Below are 27,905 nucleotides of genomic sequence, written 5' to 3'. Positions count from 1 at the left end.
CTGCTGGAAATGGCCCACCTTGATTATCACTACAAAAGGTCCGTCCCCCCCCCTCGCTCTCCTGCTGGTAATAGCTCACCTTACCTGATCACTCTCATTACAGTTTTCAGAGTAACAGCCGTGTTAGTCTGTATTCGCAAAAAGAAAAGGAAAGTACTCAAGTACACAAGTACTCCTTTTCTTCTCATTACAGTGTGTATGGTGACACCCATTGTTTCATGTTCTCTGTGTATATAAATCTCCCCACTGTATTTTCCACTGAATGCATCCGATGAAGTGAGCTGTAGCTCATGAAAGCTTATGCTCAAATAAATTTGTTAGTCTCTAAGGGGCCACAAGTCCTCCTTTTCTGTTTGCAAACTTACTCTTGTTTTCACTACAGTAGAACCTCAGAGTGGCTAACCACACACCTCATTTGGAACCAGAAGTATGCAGTCAGGAAGGAACAGAAACCATTCCTTTGTTAGTGGCTGAAGATTGCTTCAGCAGCTAGTTCCTTAAGTAGGATGAATTGCATTGGGCCCTGCCGTCTTGAATACATCTAACTTATTAAACTATCCCTTAACCTAATCATTTGCGAGTTTGGCTTGTGTTCCTTCCCGCAGTTGTTAATATTAATTGTGCCGAGTATCTGGTCTCCATTAACCTGAAGACTGAAGCAAAATAGGCACTGAGTCATGGTTTGGGCGGGGGGGAGGTGGGTTGTACCCCCTCACATGTTTCCAGGAACGCTGATTGTACGAAGGTTCCCAGCCGCTGGGGGAGAAGTGACAGGGACACGGATCTCTGCAGTTCTGAAGAGGGGAAGGGTGACTGGGTGCATGTGTTTCCTTTCCAGGGAAAGCTGCTCAGAGGCTCTGCGGCTATAAAACTCACCGGCGCAGAGTCGGGAAAGGGAGAAGCTTGGAGCGATGGCTTTCGACCGCATTTACCAGAAGTGTGAAGAGTCTGACCGAGTGGAGCTCAAGGAACAAGAGGCAGAAATGGCAGCTGGAAGAGCAGGTAACACCCGGGCTGCAATAGTGAGAGATCCCACCGTCGCTTCCTCCCAATCAGCTGACTCCTGAATAACAGGCCCCGATCCCGCAGCTCTCACACACCACTGAAACCAAGGGCTGGGCGGTTTGAGGGAGCTCTGTGGAATCGGGCCCGGCATACAGAGCTGTGCAGTGCTCACCCGTGAAGGGGCCCCTGTTCTCCGGAAGGGGATGGGGTGGGAACTGAGCAGGTTTCTACTCTGGGATGTGGCTTTTCAGACATCGCAGCCGGAGGGCGCTGCACAGAACCAGGCTGGACTTCCCAACTTGGTTCAGCAGCATTTTGTCAGATGTTTGTGTTTGGTGCTTGGGTAGTACAGAAACGAGGGATCTAAAAGTAGGTAGACAGATAGATAGATAGTCGGTAACTGTATTGGTCCCAGGATGTGTGAGAGACAAGGCGGGTGGGGTAATATCTTTTCTTGGACCAATTTCTCTTGGTGGACGGGACAAGCTTTTGAGCTTCACAGAGCTCATCTTCAGGTCTGGGGAAGGTAAACAGAGTGTCCAAGAGTTCAGTCTGATCACCCTCTAGTTTTATTCTTTCAGTGCTAAAAATTGTAACTGAACTTCATTGAGATCTATCTATCTAGACAGATGAGGTTACCTGACGGTTATTGTTTGGTTTGTATTTTTAGTAGCATGGGGGGATCTGTGTCTCCTGCGGGATTTGCGGGATCTAAGGTTTTTACGGGTGGGAGCAGGATAAAAACACAAGTAACAATGCGGGAGCGGGTGGGCCTGCGTATTGCAGAGCAGGACTAGAGCGGGATTAAAATAATTGTCCCATGCAGGGCTCTCATACACATCCCAAGTCGTGCCATCAGCAGCCTTGTCCCCAGTGCCTTTCCTTGGCCCAGAGGTACACGTCCTGCCCGCTGCATTTCAGCCCCGGAGTCCTGCTGACCAGGCAGCATGTCCCGGGTTGTGCAATGGGAAGGCGTCACGTGCTTTCTGGGTAGAAACAATTCTGCATTTACAGCAGAGTTTCAGTTCTTTTCTTCCTCTTTTTTATTTTCATGCCTGGGAAGCAAAGGGGGGTGATGGGTGGGATGAGGCTGATGTGGGGGTTGGGGACACAGCTGCTTCCTTCCCCTCCGAAGCCCCCCGCTGACAGGAGCTGAGGCTGGGGAGCGGCTGGGGTGCACAGGGCACTGTAGGAGGCTACAGCAGAGGGGACAGTGGCACAGAGCTGGGGGCAGCCTCGCTGGCTGGGGGTCTTCATGACGCATGAGTCTTTGGCACGATGGGGAGGATTCTTGGGGGACAGTGCTGGGGAAGCTCCAGGCACTGGGAGAGGAGGCCAAGGCAGGGTACAGGCAGCCATCAAGAGGGGATCACAAGTCGAGCAGGGGCTGGGGCTGCGGGGGGAGATGTACACAGAGAGCTGAGCCATGGAGCCGGATGCTGATGGTGGAAGCTAGTCAAAGGGGATAGAGGAGACAGGGGCAGGGCGGAGAGTGAAACACCTGGGAATCCTCACAGCATCTCACATGCACCGCCCAGCCTGGTTCCCCGAAGGATCTTTGGGAAAACACAGGGGACTCCCAGGAAATGGGGTTCTCTCACTGCTAGGGTAACAGGAGTGATGGAAGCCTGAGACGGTGGATGGACTCTAGATGTCCTGGGGATAGAGAGATTAGATAGAACAGGGGTGGCTGGATGGAAATACACAAAATCATGTTCCAATTCCTATTTGATGTCCCTCCCAACCTCTAGGGTGTGAATTGCCCTGCGGTGCCCAAGGTGCCTGACCCCAGAGGCACGTCCATCACTCTGAGTTAGTGAAGGTGAATAACCGTGACTGCTGATTTCGCTCGTGCCTTCCCCATGGGGCAGGGATTGGTGCTCTAACCGCCCCATCTCTGCTGCTCCCTTCCAGGGAATGCCTGGCTGCAGTTTCCTAGGGGCCCGAAGGGGGCGGCAAAGTCCATATTCACCCTTTACGCCCTGCATGCCGTGTCGTTCGTGCTGTGGGCCGTGCTCCTCGCCGTGGCAATTGCGAAGTGTAAGTATCCTGGAGAGCATTTAGGACCATGACAGAGGAACAGTCCCAGTGGAAAAGCCCAGGGGTGCAATCCTGGCTCCTTTAAGTCAATGGTCAAACTCTCATTGGCTTCAACAAGGCCAAGATATCACTCCACATGTCCCTCCCATCCCCAGCCCATGTCTCTGTCAATGGCCAGCGTGGGATGCTGCAGGGGTTGGGGTATAATCCCCCATAATGCACATAATGCATAATGAGAAAGTGACATGACAATTCAGGAACCAGAAGGCAAAGAAAAGGGATCCAAAATTTATTATTTTTTACAAAGCTCATGATCTTTAAGCCAATCTCTGATTTTTTTAACATTTGGGGTTGGCCAGACTGCGCCAGGGCAGGGGTGGCTCAGAGAGGACTGGGAGATTGTCTCCCCCAGACACAAGTGAGCAGTGGGAAGCTGGGAAATAGAAATGCAGCATTCCTCCCTGGGCCGTGACTCCAAACTGAAAACCCACCCCTACTCTGAGTCCCCCAAAACCATATAAACAACAGCTGACGTCTGTCCCTCTTTCTAGGCGCAGAGATGTCCAAGGAGCTGGAGCAGATGCGGACTGATCAATCCATGCTCAGAGCCAGTGGTAACAATTCATCTTTCTCCCAGGCATCCATTTGTTGGTATTACTCTTGCTACCCCTTTGGCCCAAGGCAAAATCTGAGGCCTTGCCACGTTTATTCCCGTGAGGGGGGCAAACGCTGCTCCCAGGCAGGTCTGTTCTCACTGTGACTTGGGGTGACTAGTTTCTTGGGGTCCTGTTCTACTGAGCAGGGCAGGAACTAACAGCAGCAGCCAGGTTCCTTGCTCAGAAATCTCCACAGCTGCCCCTCCAGCGAGCTCTGTGCCTGGGGAGCTCTTTCTCTGCTTCCTCCCAGGGTCCCACTCACAGCCCCTTCATCCTTCCACCCATGCAGCTGGCAGCCGGTTTCCTAGCACCTGGGCTGCGACCTATGACACCCTCAGGCCGACCCACCTCAGCTCTAACCTGCCATGCAGCCTGGTGCTTTGGGCAGTCTCCTCCATTGTCTGCAGCCATCTCACGGCCTACAGGGGCTTGATTGCTCCTCCCACACTTGGCACCCATTGGCTTTAATGAGGTCTGTCATTGTCTGTGGATCCCAGACCCAAGTGAGAGCAGTCAACAGCACCCTCCAGCATAACACTATTAGGTGTATTACGTAGCAGGTAGAAGTCCCACTCGCAGCCCAGACCCCAATTGCACTGGGCGCTGCACAAATAGCGAACAAAACGACAGTCCCTGCCCCAGGTCACTTCCGACCTAAGTATTAGACAAGGGACAAGAGGTGGAGGCAGGCAAACAGATGCGGGAACACAAGGGAACAGGACATATCAAGCCTCTTATTGTTTTGGTTGCACCCCAAATCACTGATTAATGATCTCAGCCCGTTAAGCCTGAGGGAAAGACTCCTATGATCTTGAATGGTGTTTGGATCAGGCTTTATTTAGCTAAGAGCCTGTCTGCAGCAGGGAAATGTACACCCTGGTAGCTCACAAACCCATGAATGTTACGGCCAGAAGAGACTGTTCGGAGCATCTGTTCTGACCTCCTGCAGAGCCCAGGCCAGAGGAGGCCACTCAGCGATTCCATATTGGGTGGTGGAGTAGACCAGTGCTTTACGGGAGAGAGGCCCAATCTGTTAAAAGCTCCGAGTGACGGAAAATCCGCCCCGTCACTGAGACTTTGCCCCGATGGTTAAAAGGTGATGCAAACCCGTTCATGTAGACGTGCTTCCTTGGTGCAAAGCAGGACTCACTCCGGTGGGTCTCATGCTGGTGAATTACAAAAGGGAATGGCATTGTGCAAGCCCCGTGCTGTGTGTCGACACTAGAGATTTGCACCAGGACATGGAGACACTAATAGAATTTCCCTAGGCTAGAGGGCTGGTCAGTTCTCTTGCTGCTGTTTGGACAGCATAGAGGTGACGGAAGGCACTCTGGGCCTCCATGCTGTTCTGCCCTGAGCCAAAGCTGCGCATTATGAGTTAGGATGCCGGTGAGGGACGGGTCTCTGACACCGTACAGCTGTCACGTTTTAGGTCTCCCATCCAGCTTTCCTCGGGTCAAAGTCGAAGAGAGTCTCTCAGGGAAGTTGGCAGGACTTCGGAGCAGATGACCATGCCGCCTGAGAGAGGATTGGGCGACCGTCTAGTCGAGCAGGACCTGATTCGTTAGAAAGCAGATCCCTTCATTCGACCTGCATCCCAGGCATTTGATGCTTTCGATCGTTTGAAGACGCTTCGTCTGAATGGCGCCCAATTTCTTGCCAATCTCGACGGTGCTGGGCCACAATTCAGTCCCAGAGGCCCAGATACTGAGCACCGCAGCTCTGCAGAGCCTCAGCTTCATCTCTCGACTTTTCAGGGCGTTCTGCTTGCAAAGGCTGTTCTTGATGGGGTGCCCCATTACTCACTAGTCTAGGGGGGACCCTAACTAATCCCACTAACTGGCTCTCCCCTAGGCAGGGCTGGCTGACGTCCGTGGGTCTGGGGGAATGAGCACAGGGCAGGGAGTCAGGGGGCCCTGAGTTCTAACCTTGCCTCACTGCCTGGCCTGGGGCAATTCACTCCCATCTGGAGCCTTAATGACTATCAGGGCCTCGGGGGTTAAAGCAAATCCACCCGCATGCAGCCTCCTCTGGGGAAGGAAACCAGCCCTGGGCGGCCCTCGTAGACCCGCTCTGCTCGGGAACATGGCCCTGCCCCACGTGACCAGTGCGGGGGAGAAAGACGGTTCCCAGCTCACCGGGCTCTGTCTCTTCCAGGCTCCGAGATGGCGAAGCAACTGGGGATGCTTCATTTCAATCAATCCGCCATGCACCGCACTGGTACGTACCAGAGTCCTCACGATCCACAGCCCGACGTCCCCTCTCTGACTCCCCTGCACCTCTCATCTCACCCCTTTGGCCTTCCTCCCTCCTCCTCCTCCTCCTCCTCACAATCCCCTCCCTACCCCATTCCCCATTCCTGACCAATCTCCACCGCTCCCCACTCCCGCTCAGCCCCGGTCCCCGAGACTCCCCAGGAGTGTGATGGGCTCTGTTTGTCTCTCAGGGGAGGAGCTGGCCAAAGAGCTGAAGAGGCTGCAGTCGGACCAGGCCACGCTGAGAGAGGAAGGTGAGGACAGGCGGGGGTGTGGAGCGGGGCTCAGGCGGAGGAAGGCCGGGGTGGGGGAACAGCAGCAGGAAGCTGAGATGGGGCTGGAGAATCCCAGCCCTGGGTGGCCGTGGCAATCTGGGATCCCCCCCACACCGGATCCAGCCTGAACGAGCGGCTTTTGTGATTCGTTCCTTGAGATGGAGGCACCAAGGCAGGAAACTCAGGGCCAAGTCCCAGCCTTGCGGACCCCAGTGGGGACGCAACCAATACCCCCAGAGCCTGCACCCCGGGCTCTGTGTGCACCAGGGGCCCCATTCTGAATGGGGGAAAGTCGATTAACCCTTTAGTGCCAGGGATTCCCAGTCTGGGCTTCAGGGAACTCTTTGGGCTGGGCTGCTCCAGAGAGGCTGTTTCTTGCGCCCCAGAATCATTTGGGGAAAAGCTGGGAGGATATGGGGGATGGGGACCCATTGGGGCTGAGGGGAGGCAGGTAGATTCAAGGGCTTGGCAGAAACAGGAGGCCCAGGTATAATAAGCTTGGGGTGTTGGGGAGCCAAGGGTAGGGAACTGGGGGGCAGGGCAGAGGGGGGAGAGGCAGGACTCCTGCTGGGGTTTGGGGAAAGAGAGAGACCAGGGTTGAGCTGAATAAATTTGACCCTGGTGAAAGGTGGGCTTCTGCTGGAGTGTTCGGCCAGGTCGCCAGTCCCTAATGACTATATCGGACCGACTGTAACAAGCTTGGTGCCTCCCGCTGCTGAGAAAGGGGCCCCATTTCAGTGTCACAGACAGGCCCCAAATCCCGGTGCTTACGGTCTGTACACAGACACGCCAGGCCGAGCTGCACACACCCGCGGCTCTGGCTAACTTCTGGCAGCTTTGGATGCACAGAATATGGTGAGCGCCACTCGAGTCTCCCAAACTATTCAAAGGGATGGGACCCATTCCCATACATGATGGCGTGTTCTGTTTCCAGTGTCCAGGGATCTGGCCAAAGCGAAACATGACAGAGATGACATCAGGGCCGAGACCTACAAGATCCTGGATGCCGCACAGAAAGGGAACGGTGAGATACACGCCAGCCTTGGCTCGCTTTTCGCAGCAGGGGGACCGTTTTCTGTTCTGCGTCTGTACAGCGCCTAGCACAACGGGGCCTGATTGGGGGGCTACGGCAGTACAGATAATAATACTGAATAACTCTCAGCCCCTCGCGAACATTGGGGGGCCTTCCTATTTGTTGAAGCCGTAGGGAATGAGGGATCTGTAGGGGGCAGTCTTCCCTCGCAGTCAGTGCTGAGTGCAATCCCCCACCACGGTCCTAGGGGGCGCTCTTCCCTCGGCGTTATATGAAGGATTGTGCTGAAAGAGTCAGTTTAATGTTTTCAGCAGCGTATTAAGCAAAGTCTCTATTATATCTACCCATCCATCTCTCTCTTCTCATTAGCTAAGTGTCTAAAAACCTGCTGGCAAGCTGAGAGAGTAAATAGTGATCTGTTCCATCGGGAAGTGACTCAGAATTTCCTCCACATTTAGAGGAAGCATAAAATGGGTGAATAATATTCTCCCAGGTTTCAGAGTAACAGCCGTGTTAGTCTGTATTTGCAAAAAGAAAAGGAGGACTTGTGGCACCTTAGAGACTAACCAATTTATTTGAGCATGAGCTTTCGTGAGCTACAGCTCACTGCTCAAGTAAATTGGTTAGTTTCTAAGGTGCCACAAGTCCTCCTTTTCTTTTGGCAAATATTCTCCCAGTGACCTTACAGCTATGCCCTTGCTGAAATGCTTTCCTGGGGCAGGGCCTGCTTGAAGGAAGCTCCCGCGGTACCTGGCAGCTGCTGAAGGCATTCGCTGGGTTTATCCAGGGTGGGGAGCCCCTCTCGCCCATACCTCCCGAGTCACGTGCTGGCTCTGCTGTGTTCTCTCTGGCAGGCACTTCCCAGTGCCAGCCTGGCTGGGAGCAGTACCGAGGGAGGTGCTACCTTTTCTCCTCGGCTGCCCAGGGTTGGCCGGTGGCCAGAAGGACCTGTTTGAGCCAGACTGCCGATCTGGTGGTGATCGACGATCAAAGGGAGCAGGTAGGACCCTCCGGCCCCCTCCTCGGGTAAAATGCACCCATGCAGGGGGCCGCCATGAGGCCTAGCTTATGCTCCAGTTCTAACCACCCAGTCCTCTGTGCTGTCCCCTCTCTAGAATTACTTGGCCATTAAAGCTGATTCTGTTCGTCACTGGATCGGCTTCACAGACCAAGGGACTGAAGGGGTCTGGCGCTGGGTGGACAATACTCCTGCGGCATTTACGTAAGCATGGGGCGATCCTCTGCTCTCCCCTTCCTGCCCCTGGCCTTCCCCAGCTGCCCCTGCTCCTGCAGGCGCTTTCCACCTCAGTAGCTCCAAGGCTGAGGCCTGGGGCAGCACCACTCAGGTTTGATTTCATGCCCTGACGACTGACTGACTCGAGCCTTTATCAGTCCCCCACAGGTCACTGGTTCGAATCGGGCCCAGGTCTGTAGCGACTACATGGCGTTGCTGCTGGGTGCCCTCTGTATGAAACGAGCTTGCTGGGTCTCAGCCCAGTTCCCAGTGGGAAAGGCATCCACAGATCGCACTGGGGGCTTGTCGGCCATCACAGCCGAGGGGCCAAGGACTGAATGGGCCAAGGGGACGGAGCGCCCCTCTCAGCCTACAGAAGGGTCTCTCCAAGGCAGGGCAGGTCTGAGCCACCATGGCAAGGAGAAATTTGTGCTGCCATAGCCTGGGCAGGTGGCAGCTTCAACCACTGATAAGGTGACATCCTCCACTGCATGGGTGTGAACTGAGGGCCTGTAACAGTAACGTCCTGGCCCAGTGGTTAGAGCCCTGCTCTGGGACTCAGTAGTGCTGGTTTCCATTCCCGACTGTGCTGCTGGCCTGCTGGGTGGCCTTGGGCAAGTCACTGCCCCACTCTGTGCCTCGGTTTCCCCAGCTGCAAAATGGCCAAATGATGCTTTGTCAAGTGCTTTTCTCTCCCCTGTTGAAAGGTGCTCTCTCCAAGCTAGGCGTTATTGAGCCCGAGGAGCAGCTCCATTAACTGGTAGTAGGTTGTTATCCTCTAGTGGCCCAGTAATGAGGCCTGCTCTGCTAGCAGGTGACACTTTCCCCAGACCTGTGTTGATTTGGATAATTCAAAATAAAAAAATCTGTTTGTTTGTGGGGGGAATTTAATGAACCCTTGAGTTTGGGGGTGAAAATGCCACAAAACCCCATTCAGGGAGAGGTCATCCTGCCTTCCTTAGAGGCCATGTTGTTCCCTCCTTTTTCCTGAGACCCCCCTTTATGCAGCTCTGGTGCCATCAAGGGGCCATAAAGGGAACGTAATCTCCCACACACACACTTGCCCAGGGCTCAAGGGCCTGGAGAAGAGCAGAAAAGCCTCCTACGTAGGGGTGGGGCTGGAGCACAGCTGGGCTTTGGCTATTTTTGGCTGCCCACAATGCTGCAGGGGCCTGAGCATAAGTTAGACCAACCCTGAGGCTGCTCTAGGTTACGTTGAGGGGGAACCCGGTTACCAGATAGCACATAGATGGGAGCATCTCAGCCAGAACCGGTGGTCCAACGGCTGGAGGGCTCTTCTCTTCCTTCCCTTTCAGGTTTTGGGCCACAGGGGAGCCCAATAACAGGTACAGTTTTCACATCAGAGATGAGGACTGCGCCCACCTGCACGAGGACGGCCGGTGGAATGACGAGCCCTGCAACTTGCACTACAGGTGGATCTGCGAAAAAGCTGCTTCTGTCTAGATGGCCGGAGTCCCGCCCTTGCTCTGAGCACTGGCTGAAATGTACCCCGACCCATGAGGCCTGAGAACCGTTCCAGCCCCACACCAGTCCGTTCGGGTTGCCAGATTACTCTAATGGCACAAAACTGAACTCCCTTGCCCTGCCCCAGCCCTGAGGCCCCACTCACACCATCCCCCCTCCCTCCATTGCTCGCTCTCGCTCTCCCCCACCCTCACTCACTGGTGCAGGCTCCAGGGGGGGTGCGAGCTCCAGGCTGTGGCCGAGGGGGTTGGGGTTCGGGAGTGGGTGCGGGCTTCGGTTGGAGGTGTGGGCTCTGGGGTGGGGCCAGGGATGAGTGATTTGGGGTGCAGGAGGGGGATCAGGGCTAGGACAGGGGGCTGGGGTGAAGGAAGTGGTGCGGGCTCTGGGAGGAAGGATTTGGGTGCGGGAGGGGGTTTGGGGTGAGGGCTTCTGCCAAGCAGCGCTTGCTTCAGGAGGCTCCCAGAAGTGGCCAGCATGTCTGGCCCCTAGGCCAAGGGGCAGGGGGCTCGGCATGCTGCCTGCACACGCGGGCACCATCCTCGCAGGTCCTGGCAAATGGGACCTGTGGAGCTGGTGCTTGGGGCGGGGGCCGTGCCCCTACACCTAGGAGCTGGATATGCTGGCCGCTTCCAGGAGCCACCTGGAGCCAGGGCAGGCAGGGAGCCTGCCTTTGCCCCACTGTGCCACAGACTGGACTTTTAGCGGCCCGGTCAGTGGTGTTGACTGGAGCCGCCAGGGTCCCTTTTCAACCGGGCATTCCACTCAAAAACCAGACACGTGGCAACCCTACGGCCCAGAGGGCTCGTGTGCTCCCTCTCCATACAGGGGCAAATTTCTCCCGCGGCGGCCACCCACCGGAGATGCTCCACGCTCTGCCGGTGCCACCCTGCCCCCCGTTCACCACTGCTTCATGTTTACAGACTTGCTGTTCGCAGTGCGAGCCCCTTCTCCCCTGCGATCCCTGCTGCCTGTCTCCCGCCCGCTCTGAACCCCCATCGCTGTGTGAACCCAGCGGTCCCCAGTTTGGTGCCATATGGGGGAGGAGGCAGCTGGGGGCAGTGGTTAAAACGGGGGGGGCTGGGAGTCAGGTCTCAGCTCCAGGTGGCTGCTTCCCGCTGTGCTCTGCTGACCCTCCTGTGAAATGGGTTTGAGAATGCCTCCTCCAGCCGTGGGCCGGGCGAGCTGGCGAATGGAGGCTTTAGACCCACCTTGAGATGCTTGTGTGGTTGTGGCCATGTGCGTGGAGAGGGCCCTCAGTGCTACACGGGCTGCGGAGGGCGACCCTGTGTGGAATACAGCTACCTTGGACTCAGAACATGTGCTGGTGTAAACTGACTTGTTTCTCTGTGTAACTCTGGGTGTGCACTGACCAGAGGGCTGAGATGTACGTACACACATGCACAGACAGGCTGTGCTGGGACCGCAGGAGGTCTCGTCTCATCTGCAGCCAGAGGCTGGTGGCAGCCCCATGATCTGCTGGGAGCCACTGGGGATCACACTGGGCTGAAGTGGAATAAAAATGGTGCCTAGCTCTCATGCTGGGCCCTGCCTAGGGGTGAGACGGGATAACAGTCTCAATCCCTCTATCCCGGCATGATTCCGGGAACTGAGGCCCTAGCCATGGGCTTGTAGCACCTACGCCTTCATCCAGCCATGGGCCTCATATAGGTGGAGGATGAGGAGGAACAGGCCAACAGCCACACTGGGTCAGACCAATGGTCCACCTAGCCCAGTGTCCTGTCTCTGACAGTGGTAAGTGTCCGATGCTTCTGGCAGGTGGAGGTTTAGGGACACCCAGAGCATGGGGTTGTGTCCCTGAGCATCTTGGCTAATAGCCACTGCTGGACCAATCTTCCAGGACTGAGGTGTACAAGCATTATCAGACACCAGGAGGAAGGTCCTATGGCGAGGATAAAGAAGGTGTTGGGAGGAGGCCATGGGGAAGTAGCCCAGGGAGTTGTAGCTGTCACACAGCTGTTCCAGGAGGCACTCTAGACAGCTGCATGCCACAGGGCCCTGGGCTGGAACCCGGAGTAGAGGGCGGGCCCGGGTTCCCCCCAAATCCTCCCAACTCCTGGTCAGACACAGGAGGAGTCGACCTGGACTGTGGGTTCAGAAAAACGGCCAAGCTGAGGGCTGCCATGAAGCTCCAAGGCGAGCAAATCCGCCAAGAAGCGCAAGACCCACCAAGGTAGAGGCGGAACTTTGTCACACCTGTTATGCTTTTGGCCTTCACAATTCCCTTTGTGAGTTTTAAACCCGCTGCCTAATAATTTCCTTGGACAACGCCTGGTTCTTGCAGTGGGGTAAATAACACTTCCCTAGTCACTTCCTCATGATGTCACAGCGCTCTATCATAACCCCCCTAAATGTCTCTTTTCCAAGCTGAACAGTGCAAGTCTTTCCAATCTGTCCTCATACAGAAGTTGTTCCAGCTCCCTAATAATTTTCATTGCCCTTCTCTGCATCTTTTCCAATTCTAATATATCCTTTTAGAGATGGGGCACTCAGAATTGCATGCAGTATTCAAGGTGTGGTCGTACCATGGCTCTAAATAGAGGCACAATGATATTTTCTGTTTCATCATCTAGCCCTTTCCTAGTGGTTCCTAACCTTCTCTTGGCTTTTGCGACGGCCGCTGCACATTGAGTGGATGTTTTCAGAGAACTCTCCACGATGACGCCAAGATCCGTTTCTTGCGTAGTAACAGCTAGTTTACACCCCATCCGTTTGTGTGTGTAGAGGGGATTATGTTTGCCAATGTGCATTACTTGCCACTTGTCACCACTGAATGTCATCTGCCATCTTGTTGCCCAGTCACCCAGTTTCCTGGGATCCTTTTGTATCCCTTTGCCGTCAGCTTTGGCTAGCTTGAATAGTTTTGTATTCTCTTCACATTTTGCCACCTCACTGTTCACCCACTATACTCACACCAGGAAATACTGTGTGATGCTGCCCCTGGGAATCACTTCCCTTGGGGGCCGATTGGGAGCTCCATGGCTAGGGACATTTGCCTAACCCATATGGCCATACCCTGTCTCCCTGCAGTGGTGGGACACCAGAGAGATGTTTATGAGACTGCTACTGCAGTGCCTCTTTTAGCTCAGGTCGTAGCAACTCACCCCAGAGGTCCAGGGTTCAATCCCTGATCCCGACAACCCAGCCGGTTATGCCATATTTAAAACTAGCCTGGGGAGAATAGTCCTGCTCTGGGACGATGGACCAGATGGGACCTAACAGAGCTGTTCCCTCTTTGACACTGTGACTCACTCAGGGTCACCACCGCCCGACGCAGGAGGCAGGGTGATGGGGCGGGGCCCTGACATTGCCCACGCAGGCTGCACCACAGGAGAGCCTGAGTCACCGCATGTATAAGACACCCTCTTACGGGGCAGGAAGCCCAGTTGGACCTAACAGCAGAGCACACGGGGCACCCACCCAGCCCGCTACCCTTGGCCCCAGAGAGGAAGACGCCTGCATGACTGAGAGATCCGAGGGGGCCCAGAGCAGATGCCCAACCAGGCTGGAGAACCTCAGCGGGACCAGGAGGACCCAGGAACATGGGCTGGGGGTCTGTCCCCTCCCTGCAGTGAGACATGCCAGCTCCTTTGCTGGCTAATGAGGAACCTGCTGCTCCATGTGTTTCTCATTCTCTAGGGGTGGCAGTCGGGTTCCCGCCCTTTTTGCTCCTTCGTGGTGCTGGAAGAAAGTTCAAAAAGCAGTTTGTTTTTTTTCTCTTTTCAAAAACAGATCAGAAATGGGGGTCTCACCTACCCTGCCATCCATGGATGCCCCGGGGGTGACTGGGGAGCTGGCAGGACTGACAGCATCACACCCTGTGCAGGGGAAACCTCACTGCCTGGCAGGGGACATGATTATTTGCCGACAAAGTTTTAGAACCTATTTGATCCAACATCGGCTCCCATTTACACCAGTGTAAATCCTGAGTCACACTAATGCCTTCACTCTAGATTTACACTGGTGTAACTGGGAGCAGAGTTTGACCCTTCAGCTTCATCCTTTTCATTTTTGCGGGTGCCCATTTAATTCAAATGCCTGAGACACAGCAGGGAGAAAAGCTCTTTTAGCTAAAGATGCTACACACCGATCCCTGCCCCTTTAATTATTGTCAGGCTTGATCCAAAGTGCGTCCTGCTCAGTGCTGGGGAAGGGTAAGAGCCAGGGTGTGGTCAGAACAGGGTTATCAGTGCCATTTCCCCCCTTTTCAGATCCCCCCTCTCATGAACCGGTCACCCCTGAGCCCCACCCTAGTCATCATGGCCACCAAATTGCGCCCAACAGTGTGGGTCCAGCATGAGCCAGGAGCTCGAGATGTTCTGGTGAAGCCTGGGGACTTTGTGAGACCAGGTCGCTTTTGCAACATGATCTGAAGAGCTAGAGATTACTATGGGGTGCAGGGATCTGAGGTGGCATCACCTCCTCCCCAAATCCTGTTCTTTCCTGCCCCAAGGAGGCAAGAGCCCACCCCCCCTTGCGTAGAGCCCAGATGGGCCATGGAGAGCCCTCCACACACACACACTGTCCCCCCGAGCGCTGCAGTTCGGTCAAACTGACCCCCAAGGAGGTGTTCTCTGGGCTTTTATCGTACGTTCCTGGTCTTCCTCTCCTTAATGTCCCAGGCTGAGAACAGGGACAGAACCCACATGGGTGTCGGCAGGGGATGAGCACCCAGCTGGGATGGGGTGCTGCAGGATACCCCTCCGGTTTAGGGGTGCAGGGCTCTGGGGGAGGATCAGGCTCTAGATGAGCCATGGGATTAGGGGGCAGGAGAGTCTCGCTCTGGGTTCAGGAGTGCAGGGCGGTGGGGAGCTATCACAGCCCACCAGCAGCCAGGCCTAATGGTCAGAGCCAGGGTGCTCAGGAACCAGAGGTGGGAGTCAAGCCAAGGATCAGAGCCACAGTCAGAGTCAGGAATAGAGCCTGGAGCTGGAGTCAGTAGCCAGAGGATCTGAAACAGGGCAGGAGGGAAGGGACCGGACTGGACCCAGGAGGCAGGTACAACATGGCAGCCAGCCAGGGATCCACTCTGATGCTCCCACCACCACCTCCTCGCTTAAATAGCGCCTGGGAGCCAATGGGAGAGGCCGGAGGCCACCGCCAATGGGGAGCCTCGTGGGCGGTGCCTAGGTGCGCGAGGGTCCCGGTGGCGGCCCAAAGAGCCAGAACTGTAGCGGGGGGGCGGGGTGAGTGAAGGGGGCGGGCTTGGCGGGAGACACAGCGCTTGGGGCCAGCTGAGGAATCACCTGGGCGGGATCGGGGGCCGGGGCTGCTTCCCCCCCGCCCCGTGCTACAAACAGGCAAAGCCTCCCCAGCTGGTCCCGCCTCCTCCCCCCCATCACGTGATTCCCCCAGGGGGCAAGAAGCCATTGGGATTGCGGGAAGTGGGGGCATGTGGTGGGCTCGCCTCCTGCCGCGCGCAGAGCTCAGGGGCCAGGCTGCTGGAGCCGGGCCCAGCCGGGGTCCCTGCGGGGTCCAGGCTCGGGGGCCCGGCCACGGGCCGAGAACAGCCCCAGGGGCCGCTGCGCGGGTCGCTGGCTCCAGCGTCGCCCGGCCTGTTCCACAGCAGCAATTTGGTGAGCGGGGGCTGGTGCTGCGGGGCCTGGCGCGCCGCCCTGGGCCCCCCGCGGGCCCTGCCCCTAAGGCGGGAAGAGACGATGAGCCCAGGGGACCCTTGCGGGGGGGGCTGTTGTCTCGCGCTCCCCTCTCACTTCCACACCCATCAGTTGCAGCAAAGATTTTTCTCTTCAGGAGGAGCCTTTCTAAGCAACAATCCATCTTTTTCTTGTTCTACAGAAGCATTGCTCTGTGGAGCCACAACAAACTCCCTCTGTGTTTTAGTTACATCCAGAATCACCTCTGGCACATTAAGAGGATTTTCACATAACCCCCTTTAAGGCAAGCTGCTAAACTCCAGGTGTGACAGGTTTGGTCACAGAAACCCCCTTAAGACAGTCACAAGATGTGCTGGGATACCACTGAGAACATACGCCCCTGCCAGAGAAGGCTTTCCTCTACTCTTGTCTTGCTGAGTAAGACACTCCAGTCAATTACAGCACAGAGCAAGAGGTTGGGCCACGCCCCACTGCAGTTCACTGAATCTGAGATCCACTCAGCTCAGGGGCTTCTTCGTTAACAGAGACTTTCCCAGCACCCAGTATTCAGTCTTTCTGGGCGCCTAAACCCCACATGTCTGCCCTCTATAACACTGATAGAGAGATGTGCATAGCAGTTTGCTCCCCCAAGTGTTAGTCACTAACTCTGGGTTCAGTAATAAGCAAAAGTGATTTTATTAGTACATTAAGAAACTGCATACAGGTAAATCTCACCCTTAGAGATACTCTAATAAGCTTCTTTCACAGACTGGACTCCTTCCTAGTCTGAGCTCAGCAATCACTCACACCCCTAAACTTACTGTCCTCTGTTCCAGTCTCTTTCAGGCATCTCTTAAGCCAGCTGAAGACAAAATGGAGAGGCTTCCAGGGCCTTTTATATTCTCTCCCTTGTGGGCAGAAACCCCTTTGTTTTCCTGTGCAGTCACAGCAACAAGATGGAGTTTGTAGCCACCTGGGCAAGTCACACATCCATGAATGATTCAGCTTTTTGCAGGCCGACACCATTGTTTACATGTTAGTTTGAACGTTCCCAGGAAAGCTCAGATGTGGATTGGCGTCTCCCAAAGTCCATTGTCAGCTAAGTGTTTCTTGATAGGACTATTCTCAGTAAGTGCCCATTCTCAAGAAGCTGACCAAATGCTTCACTAAGGCTACTTAGAATCAAACATATTGAGATACAAGTATGTCATAAATATAATGGGAAAGGTAACGACCTTTATGTATGCAGTAACATAAAATGCCTCCTGGCCAGAGGTCCAGAATCACTTCACCTGAAAGGGGTTAAGAAGCTCAGATAACCTGGTTGGCACCTGACCAAAAGGACCAAAACGAAAGAAGATACTTTCAAATCTGGAGGGAGGAGGGAGAGCACTTTTGTTTGTGCTCTCTTTGGTTGCTCCCTCTCTGGAAAAAGAGAGAGACCAAGCAGGTAAACCATCTCCTAAAAAGATATCTGAAATGATACATCTAAAATTACTTGAAAACTAGGGAAGTTTGGGTTTTTTTAAGGACACTTTTTGTTTCTTTTTTTTTAGCTGAGAGCAGCTGGAGTTCTTTTTCTTTGCCTGTGGGCAGAGTAGTTAAGTTCCTGCAAGGGAATTCACAAGCTGGGTTTCTGGGTTTTTTTTCTTTCCAGCTCTAGGCTAAGTGCAGGAAGGCTAGGATGACAGAAAGTGAGGTCCAAAAGAAACTAGAATTAGCCAGATTTGAAGCTGAAGAGAGACAGAAAGAACATGAAAGACAAATGGCCTTAAAGTGCTTGGAGTTGGAAGCAGAGGAAGGGAAAGAGGCGAAACGCTTGGAGGCAGAAGTGAAACGCTTGGATACGGAGTTAGAGCTGAAGCGCTTAGAGCTGGGAAGGGCTAAACTGGGTCTAGCAGATAACCCTAACAGTCCTTCTCCAGGTACTGCTCCCCATTCCAAAAAAATCCCCACCCACAAGGTGGCAGCTGAAATGCCTAAGGAACATATGAACAGCTATGAACTTTTTTTAAAAAAGGCCAGAATTCGGATGGGGCTAACACCCAAGAAGGCCCGTCGGCGGTTCAAAGCCCTAAGGTGGAAACCGGACGTGGTATTTTCCCGGCACGCCGACCACGTTGTGAAAAATTGGGATGCCTGGATATTAGGAGCAAGCGTGAAGTTTCAGGAAGATCTGTCTCTCCTAACACAAACAGAGCAGTTCTTAGAGGGTGTTCCTGAGGAAATAGAAAGGTACATCCTAGATTGGAAGCCCAAAACTGTAATCGAGGTTGGGGAGAGCGAAACCAAATGGGAGGAGGTGGCAGAAAAGAAAAAAGCTAGGAGGAGTTGGAGCAGATATCAGAAGGGGCAACCCAAAACAACACCCTACCACTGGGGGGCAGCCCAAGGCCCCACCTACATCCCAAGGAAAACCTCAAACACCTTATTGTCCCACCACACCAGTCTCCAGCAACTCACCTCACCCCAGTGACCAGTCAGTTTTAAATGTAATGAGCTGGGGCATGGGAAGGCCAACTGCCCCAAGAACCCCAACAAATTGCAGTTCATTACACCGAAATCACACCAAAGGTCCTCAGGCCCAAATGCCTCCCAGATACCCTCAGAGCGAAGGGAAAAGGTTATCTCATGGAGGGACACTGGAGCACAGGTGTCAGCTATCCACCAATCCCTAGTGGACCCCAAATTCATCAACCTAGAGGCCCAAGTGACGATTCAACCCTTCATGTCAAACTCTTTAAACTTGCCTACAGCCCAGTTGCCTATCCAGTACAAGGGCTGTTCAGGAATGTGGACTTTTGCAGACTATGATGATTATTCCATTCCCATGCTGCTGCGGGAAGACTTGGCCAACCATGTGAAGCTAGCCAAGAGGGTGGGAATGGTCACCTGCAGCCATGCTAAGCAAGCCTTCACACCTACCCCTGTTCCTGAGCCTTCTACCAGGGCCCCGTCTGTGTTACCAGAGACCCAGACTGAGGTGGTGGAACCAGACCCCCTGCCAACAACTGCAACAGCAACAGTGAATGCAGTCCCAGAGACCCAACCAGAACCAGTCCCAAAACCAGAATGGGCAGAGCCACCGGCACCAGAACCATTGCCAGCGCTGAATCCAATGTTGCAACCCTGTCTACAACCCCAACACCAGCTGGCACCCCTGAGCCTGCACTGGCAGCAGCAGATAACCCTACACAAGAGGCTCAGCCAGAGCCTGAAATACCCCATAGTGCACCAGCGGAGAGCGGTTCACCGTCAACAGAAACCGCCCCATCCCCTATATCGCTTCCAGAGGGACCAAGCCTAGGTCCACAATCCAGTGAAGAACTGGTGTCTCCAGCATCAAGGGAACAGTTCCAGGCCAAGCAGAAAGAAGATGAAAGCCTCTAGGGGCTTGGACGGCAGCATGGAGCAACCCACTGCCTCTCAACTCTTCTAATCAATCCCGGTTTGTTGCAGAAAGAGGACTTTTATACTAGTTGGAACAGTTGGTAGTTCCAACTAAGTACCAGGTAAAGCTCTTGAGCTTAGCCCACGATCATCCTAGTGGCCATGCTGGGGTGAACAGGACCAAAGACCATTTGGGGAGGTCCTTCCACTGCGAGGGAATGGGCAAGGACGTTTCTACCTATGTCCGGTCTTGTGAGGTGTGCCAAAGAGTGGGAAAATCCCAAGACCAGGTCAAAGCCCCTCTCCAGCCACTCCCCATCATTGAGGTCCCATTTCAGCGAGTAGCTATGGAAATTCTGGGTCCTTTGCCAAAAAAGACACCCAGAGGAAAGCAGTACATACTGACTTTCATGGATTTTGCCACCCGATGGCCAGAAGCAGTAGCTCTAAGCAACACCAGAGTTAAAAGTGTGTGCCAGGCATTAACAGACATTTTTGCCAGGGTAGGTTGGCCCTCCAACATCCTTACAGAGGCAGGAACTAATTTCCTGGCAAGAACCATGAAAAGCCTCTGGGAAACTCATGGGGTGAACCACTTGGTTGCCACCCCTTACCACCATCAAACAAATGTCTTGGTGGAGAAGTTTAATGGAACTTTGGGGGGCATGATACGTTAATTCGTAAATGAGCACTCCAATGATTGGGACCTAGTGTTGCAGCAGTTGCTCTTTGCCTACAGGGCTGTACCAGTTTAGGGTTTTCACCAGTTTAGGGTTTTCACCATTTGAATTTGTGTATGGCCGCGAGATTAAGGGGCCATTACAGTTGGTGAAGCAGCAATGGGAGGGGTTTACGCCTTCTCCAGGAACTCACATTCTGGACTTTGTAAACACCCTACAAAACACCCTCCAAACCTCTTTAGCCCTTGCTAAAGAAAACCTAAAAGATGCTCAGGAAGAGCAAAAGGCCTGGTATGATAAACATGCCAGAGAACATTCCTTTAAAGTAGGGGACCAGGTCATGGTCTTGAAGGCGCTCCAGGCCCATAAGATGGAAGCGTCATGGGAAGGGCCATTTACAGTCCAGGAGCGCCTGGGAGCTGTTAACTATCTCATAGCATCCCCCACCTCAAACCTAAAGCCTAAGGTGTACCATGTTAATTCTCTAAAGCCCTTTTATTCCAGAGAATTAAAGGTTTGTCAGTTTACAGCCCAGGGAGGAGATGACGCTGAGTGGCCTGAAGGCGTCTACTAGGAAGGAAAAAGTGATGGTGGCGTGGAAGAGGTGAACCTCTCAATGACCCTCAGATGTATGCAGCGCCAACAGATCAAGGAGCTGTGCACTAGCTTCACGCTGATGTTCTCAGCCACCCCAGGACTGACTGAACGGGCATACCACTCCATTGACACAGGTAATGCTCAACCAATTAGAGCCCAACCATACCAGATGTGTCATAAATATAAAGGGAAGGGTAAACCCCTTTGAAATCCCTCCTGGCCAGGGGAAAGCTCCTCTCACCTGTAAAGGGTTAAGAAGCTAAAGGTAACCTCGCTGGCACCTGACCAAAATGACCAATGAGGAAACAAGATACTTTCAAAAGCTGGGAGGAGGGAGAGAAACAAAGGGTCTGTGTGTCTGTCTGTATTCTGTCTTTGCCGGGGATAGACCAGGAATGGAGTCTTAGAACTTTTAGTAAGTAATCTAGCTAGGTATGTGTTAGATTATGATTTCTTTAAATGGCTGAGAAAAGAACTGTGCTGAATAGAATAACTATTTCTGTCTGTGTATCTTTTTTGTAACTTAAGGTTTTGCCTAGAAGGGTTCTCTATGTTTTGAATCTAATTACCCTGTAAGGTATCTACCATCCTGATTTTACAGGGGGGATTTCTTTATTTCTATTTACTTCTATTTTTATTAAAAGTCTTCTTGTAAGAAAACTGAATGCTTTTTCATTGTTCTCAGATCCAAGGGTTTGGGTCTGTGGTCACCTGTGCAAATTGGTGAGGCTTTTTATCCAACATTTCCCAGAAAAGGGGGGGTGCGAGGATTGTTCATTGTTCTTAAGATCCAAAGGTCTGGGTCTGTAGTCACCTAGGCAAATTGGTGAGGCTTTTTACCAAACCTTGTCCAGGAAGTGGGGTGCAAGGTTTTGGGAAGTATTTTGGGGGGAAAGACATGTCCAAACAGCTCTTCCCCAGTAACCAGTATTAGTTTGGTGGTGGTAGCGGCCAATCCAAGGACAAAGGGTGGAATATTTTGTACCTTGGGGAAGTTTTGACCTAAGCTGGTAAAGATAAGCTTAGGAGGTTTTTCATGCAGGTCCCCACATCTGTACCCTAGAGTTCAGAGTGGGGGAGGAACCTTGACAGGGTGTCTCCTCAAGCCAAAACTGCTACAGAATGGGAGATCCGGGACATGCTACAGATGGGTGTAATCTGCCCCTCTGGCAGTGCATGGGCATCTCCAGTGGTTCTAGTTCCCAAACCAGATGGGGAGATACCCTTTTGCGTGGACTACCGTAAGCTAAATGCTGTAACTCACCCAGATAACTATCCAATGCCACGCACAGATGAGCTATGAGAGAAACTGGGACGGGCCCAGTTCATCTCTAGCTTGGACTTAACCAAGGGGTACTGGCAGGTACCGCTGGATGAATCCGCCAAGGAAAGATCAGCCTTCACCACACATGTAGGGCTGTATGAATGGAATGTACTCCCTGTCGGGCTGCAAAATGCACCCGCCACTTTCCAAAAACTTGTAGAAAGTCTCCTAGCAGGATTGGGAGAATCTGCAGTCACCTACCTTGATGATGTGGCCATCTTTTCTGATTCATGGGCAGAACACCTGGAGCATCTGCAAAAACTCTTTGAGCGCATAAGGGTGGCAGGACTAACTGTTAAGGCTAAAAAGTGTCAAATAGGCCTAAACAGAGTGACTTACCTTGGACACCAGGTGGGTCAAGGAACTATCAGCCCCCTAAAGGTCAAAGTGACTGCCATCCAAAAGTGGCCTGTCCCAAAGACAAAGAAACAGGTCCAATCCTTCTTAGGCTTGGCCGGATATTACAGTCCATTTGTACCGCACTACAGCCAAATCGCCACCCCACTGACAGACCTAACCAAAAAGAAACAGCCAAATGCAATTCAGTGGACTGAAGAGTGTCAGAAGGCCTTTAACCAGCTTAAAGCAACACTCATGTCTGACCCTGTGCTAAGGGCCCCAGACTTTGACAAACCTTTCCTAGTAACCACAGATGTGTCTGAGCGTGGTGTGGGAGCAGTTTTAATGCAGGAAGGACCGGATCAAGAATTCTGTCCTGTCGTGTTTCTCAGCAAAAAACTGTCTGAGAGGGAAAGCCAATGGTCAATCAGCGAAAAGGAACGTTACACCATTGTGTACACTTTGGAAAAGCTATGCCCATACGTTTGGGGACGGCGTTTCCACCTGCAAACCGACCATGCTGCACTGAAGTGGCTTCATACCATCATGGACAATAACAAAAAACTCCTTCGATAGAGTTTAGCTCTCCAAGACTTTGATTTTGAAATACAACACATTTCAGGAGCTTCTAACAAAGTGGCTGATGCACTCTCCCGTGAAAGTTCTCCAGAATCAACTGGTTAAAATCATTCTTGAAATGTGGAAAATATTGTTAGGTTTTCTATAGTCAGCAGTATATCTAGAGGTGCATGTGTCTTATTAATTCTGTTTTCTCCTAGAGCTCCAGGAAGAAACCACAGCCAGTGTGGAGCAGGCTGTCCAGCACCATCTGTGATCTGGGGGGCGTGTCATAACTATACAGCTACGGGTAGCATAAAATCCCTCCTTACCTGTAAAGGGTTAAGAAGCTCAGATAACCTATTTGGCACCTGACCAGAAGGACCAGTGGGGAAAGAAGATACTTTCAAATCTGGGGGGCAGGGAAAGGCTTTGTTTGGTGCTCTGTGTGTGTTCTCCCCGGTGACAGAGGGAGAGACCAAGCAAGTAATCCAGCTCCCACTGAAATGTTACATCTAATATTACAGAAATAGTAAGTAATAGCAAGGAAATGCATTAGAGTATCTTTTAACTTGTGAATTGTCCCTGTGCTAAGAGGGAGGTTTATCCCTGTTGTTGTAACTTTAAAGTTTTGCCTGGAGGGGAAATCCTCCGTGTTTTTGAATCTTTTTGTTACCCTGTAAAGTTATCTTCCATCCTGATTTTACAGAGGTGATTCTTTTATCTTTTTTAAAAAAATCCTTCTTTTAAGAACCTGACTGATTTCTCTATTGTCCTAAGACCCAGGGGTTTGGGTCTGTGATCACTTTGTAACCGACTGGTTAGGATATTATTCTCAAGCCTCCCCAGGAAAGGGGGTGTAAGGGCTTGGGGGGATATACTGGGGAACTAGGAACTCCAAGTGACCCTTTCCCTGATTCTTTGTTAAATCACTTGGTGGTGGCAGTGTACCATCCAAGGGCAAAGAATTTGTGCCTTGGGGAAGTTTTAACCTAAGCTGGTAGAAATAAGCTTAGGGGGTCTTTCATGCAGGTCCCCACATCTGTACCCTAGAGTTCAGAGTGGGGAGGGAACTCTGACACGGCCCCTGCTCTGCTCCCAGGGCCAGACATGGGCACGCTGGTGGCTGCGGCTCTGAGACAACTGGAACAGCTGATTGGTGGCCCCTCCAAACAGCTCATCCGTGGTGCCTTTGGTGGCTCCGCTGCACAGCTGATCAGTGCCGCCACGGGATGCAGCCCACAAACCTTTCCAGTTCCGAAGATTCGGGGTTTTCCCTTCTGTTGGTAAACCATATGTTCAATTGCTCAACCACACTTTGGTTCATTCTGCAATATGCACTAGAGACCAAATAACCAGTATCTGTCCGGTTTATTGTTAAAAGTCAGTAACAGCATATTACAGGAACAAAGGTTCAATACAACTCCAATTTCTGGGAACCCGTCTCCTGCAGCAGTGCTGAATTCACCTTACTAAAAAGGCTTGCATCCAAAGTCAGACCCCTAAAGCTGTCCCTTTTATACTCAACCTGTTTACAAGGAAAGAGGTACTGTATGTATCCTCTGAGGCTAGTCTTAACCTACCATCTTTCTACCTTGTTTTTCTGGTACCATACGGTACCCCTTGGCTCTTTGTTCTGGACTCAGGAATTCCAGGTACCAAGAGCATGACGGCACCTCCTAGGCTTGTCCCGTATATATTGTCCTTATTTTTGGAACATTCCGATGAGAGTAACTCCCTGCCTGTTACTACATATGTGCTGATCCTGACAGGTTTCCTGGCTAATGCGAGATATCATCAGAAATAGATTTAACCAGACTGATCTGCTATTATCCCCTGGGATTCAGAAGCTGTGAAAGTGGTGGAAAGCCATCTGGGACCCCTCCACGCTCTGGTCTCATAGTGAGCCCATCTCAGATGAGCCCATCTCAGCCAGCCCCAGGAATCTGGCCAGGTAAATCTAAGGGTGTTTCAGTGAATCTGAATGGAGTCTCAGTTGGTGTAACATGAGCATTGGAGGGAGTGGAGGAAATTGCACGTTACACCTAGGAGTAAATTCTAGCTCAAGGAGACATACCCGGGCCTCCTCTGACCTAGTTGGCATGCCAAAAATGGAAGCATGGCCACGCTTGGGCAAGCAACAGGAGAGGCTCCCTGCCCCGACTACGATCCCATCCAAGACCACAGGTACACACTCAGGCCGGCCAGCCCCTCCTGCCCCATGGCAACACTTCTATTTCTAGCTAGATGAGAGCTAGCGCGACTATGTCTTTCGAGCTGGAATATTCACCTTCCAGCCCCACTGCAGACAGACCCGTGGGCCCCTCTGGACTCTCCTAGCCCCACCCGAGTTCAGCCCATGGACTTTGTTCCACTCACCCAATGGATACACGTCACCTCGGGTTCCCATGGTGGCTCAGACGCTGTCAGGGCAGGTCGAGTTCTGAGGATTCTGAGCTTTGCAACCTCCTTATCTTCAAGAACTTAGACAGGAAGCCAAGTCGACTCATGTCCTGTTGCATTATATCGTATCAACCGACAGTACAGCATACATGAGAGCACCGTCTTCTCAGCATGCCCTGCTCTCCTTCCTTCTGCCCTACCACGTCTCCCAGCCCCATAATCATTCACCTTGCTGAGTACCTATGGGGGATACTGACCACGGCGCAGAGGACCTAGCATCACTTCACACAATCTTCACACAGAAATGTGGAGTTGCAAGGGACCTCAGGAGGTCAAACAATCCACCCCCATGCGCTGAGGCAGGACCAAGTGCACCTAGAACATCCCGAGCAGGTGTTTGTCCAACCTGTTCTTAAAACCCGCCCAATAACAGGGATTCCACAACCTCCCTAGGTCTCCTGTTCCTGTGCTGAACCATCCTTAGAGTTAGAAAGCTTTTTCCTAATATCTAACCTAACTCTCCCTTGCTGCTAACTAAGGCAATTCCTTCTTGTCCTCCCCTTGGTGCACATGGGCACCAATTGATCACAGTCCTCTTTATAACAACCTCTTGCATATTTGCAGATTGTTAGCATGTCCCCCCCTGTGCCATCTCTTCTCTGAACAAAACATGCCCAATTCTTTCAACCTTTCCTCACAGGTCATGTTTTCTAAACCTCTGATCATCAGGGCCACCTGCGGGGGGGGGGGGGGCGTGGGCGGGCAAGTGGGGCAATTTGCCCCAGGCCCTCGGGCCCCGCAGAATACTATAGTATTGTAACTTTTTATCTGTTGCTCTCCTCTGGACTCTGTACAATTTGTCCTCATCCTTCCTGAAGCGCAGCACCCAGGTCTGGTCACGGTTCTCCCATGCCGAGTAGAGGAGAACAGTCACCTCCCATCTCTGACCCACCCCACTCCTGGTCAAGGTGATCCAGGTGCAGCGGGAGCCGGAGAGTGTTGCCATCACGGCCACGAACATGGCCCACCAGTCCCAGCAGGCGTCGAGCCTGGAGACCAAGGAGCCCTATGCCAGCCTCCAGGCCCTGACGCTGGGGGAGCCAGGGAGGCTTGGTGGTGGAGATGGCCTTCCCCGTCCACGCCACCGCGCCCCACGCTGCTGCCTTCCATGACGTCAAGAAGATCAGCATCATGGCCAAGCCCTGTGGGGAGAAGACAGGCCTGGGCAGTGGAGCCTCGCCAGGTAGGGCCCAGCGCAGGCCTCGGGTGGTAGTGCCCCATGGCCTTCCTCCCGCATCAGGCTAGGGAGCTCCCTGCCCCCTGGTTAGTTCTGGGGTGGGGATAATTGAGGGACAGATCTAATTGGAGGGGAAAGGCCTCATGTCCGTGACCTCCATGACATAATTGTAGCCTTAACCATGAGAAAACTCCTACCCCAGAATATACTGGGCAGTGTCCTTTGCCTCAGTTTCTCCCCTGGCGGTGTGAAAGTCCAACAAATTCTCCTTTAACCTGCCTTTGCCCTTTCCCTCCCCTGCACCTCACTCACCAAAACTTCCACTTTTTAAAGGATCCCTTTTTGCCTCTCACTGCTTCTTGCACTTTGTTGTTTAGCCGTGGTGGCACTTTTTCGTTTCTCTTACTATGTTTTTTTAATTTGGGGGCTGTGTTTAAAATGAGCCTCTATTAAAGTGTCTTTAAAAAGTTTCCATGCAACTTGTAGAGAGTTCACTTTCAGCACTGTACCTTTTAATGTCTCTTTGACTAACTTCCTCATTTTTGTGTAGTTCCCCTTTCTGAAATTAAACGCTCCAGTGCTGGGCTGCTGTGGCGTTCCCCCCCACCCAGGAATGGTAAATTTAATTATATTATGGTCACTATGACCAGCGGTTCTGCTATATTCACCCCTTGGACCAGATCCAGTGCTCCACTTAGGACTAAATCAAGAATTGCATCTCCTCTTGTGGGTCGCAGGACTAGCTGCTCCAAGAAACAGTCATTTAAGGTGTCCAGAAACTTTATCTCTGCATCCAGTCCTGAGGTGACATGTACCCAGCCAATCTGGGGCTAGTTGAAATCCCCCATTATTACTGAGGTTTTTATTGTTATAGCCTCTCTAATCTCCCTGAGCGTTTCACAGTCACTATCACCATCCTGGTCAGGTGGTCAGTAGTACCCCCCCCCACTACTATATTATTATTCGAGCATGGAATTACTATCCATAGAGATTCCATCATACAGTTTGGTTCATTTAAGATATTTACTTCATTTGACTCAATTTCTACTGCCACTCCCCCAGCAGCGTGACCTGTTCTGTCCTTCCGATATATTTTGTACCCTGGTATTACTGTGTCCCATTGATTATCCTCATTCCACCAACTTTCTGTGATGCCCATTATATCCATATCCTCATTTAATATGACACACTCTAGTTCAGCTATCTTATTATTTAGACTTCTAGCATTGGTGTATAAGTACTTTAAAAACCTATCACTTTTTAGCTGTCTGCCATTACATGATCTAATTGAATGGGACTCTTTTTCATTTATCTGTTTCTCATCAGATCCTACCTGTATTTTAGTATCTTCCATCCTCACATGTTGGCTTTCCCTCAGCCCTTAGTTTAAAAAGTGCTCTATGACCTCTTTAATTTTAAGTGCCAGCTATCTGGTTCCATTTTGGTTTACATGGAGCCCATCCTTCCTGTAGACTCCCCCTTTCCCAAAAGGTTCCCCAGTTCCGAATAAATCTAACCCTCTCCTCCCTACACCATCATCTCATCCATGCATGGAGACCCTGAAGTTCTGCCTGTCTAACTGGCCATATGCATGGAACCATAACCCTAACCCTAGACTTCAATCTCTTACCCAGCAGCCTAAATTTTGCCTCCAGGATCTCTCTCCCATCCTTTCCTATGTCACTGGTACCTACATGTATCACGACCACCTGCTCCTCTCCAGCACCTCACATACGTCTGTCTAGATGTCTTGAGAGGTCTGCAACCTTCGCACCAGACAAG

At 52.4% G+C, this 27,905-nt stretch overlaps 1 protein-coding gene across 1 annotated transcript; it reads left to right on the top strand.

Moving 5' to 3' along the window:
- Positions 1 to 766: 766 nt before the first annotated feature.
- Positions 767 to 10,260, top strand: LOC140901113 (C-type lectin domain family 10 member A). The gene is made up of 9 exons (XM_073319374.1): positions 767 to 1,002; positions 2,920 to 3,045; positions 3,597 to 3,659; positions 5,859 to 5,921; positions 6,148 to 6,210; positions 7,166 to 7,255; positions 8,119 to 8,264; positions 8,380 to 8,486; positions 9,815 to 10,260. The coding sequence occupies exons 1-9, from the start codon at positions 912 to 914 to the stop codon at positions 9,960 to 9,962; spliced, it is 897 nt and encodes a 298-aa protein (XP_073175475.1). The 5' UTR covers positions 767 to 911; the 3' UTR covers positions 9,963 to 10,260.
- Positions 10,261 to 27,905: the final 17,645 nt, after the last annotated feature.

The sequence above is a fragment of the Lepidochelys kempii genome, chromosome 20 (assembly GCF_965140285.1).
Source record: "Lepidochelys kempii isolate rLepKem1 chromosome 20, rLepKem1.hap1, whole genome shotgun sequence".
NCBI classification, from domain to species: Eukaryota; Metazoa; Chordata; order Testudines; family Cheloniidae; genus Lepidochelys; species Lepidochelys kempii.
Note: the sequence above shows the minus strand (reverse complement) of the source record. Positions and strands in the feature narration are given on the sequence as shown.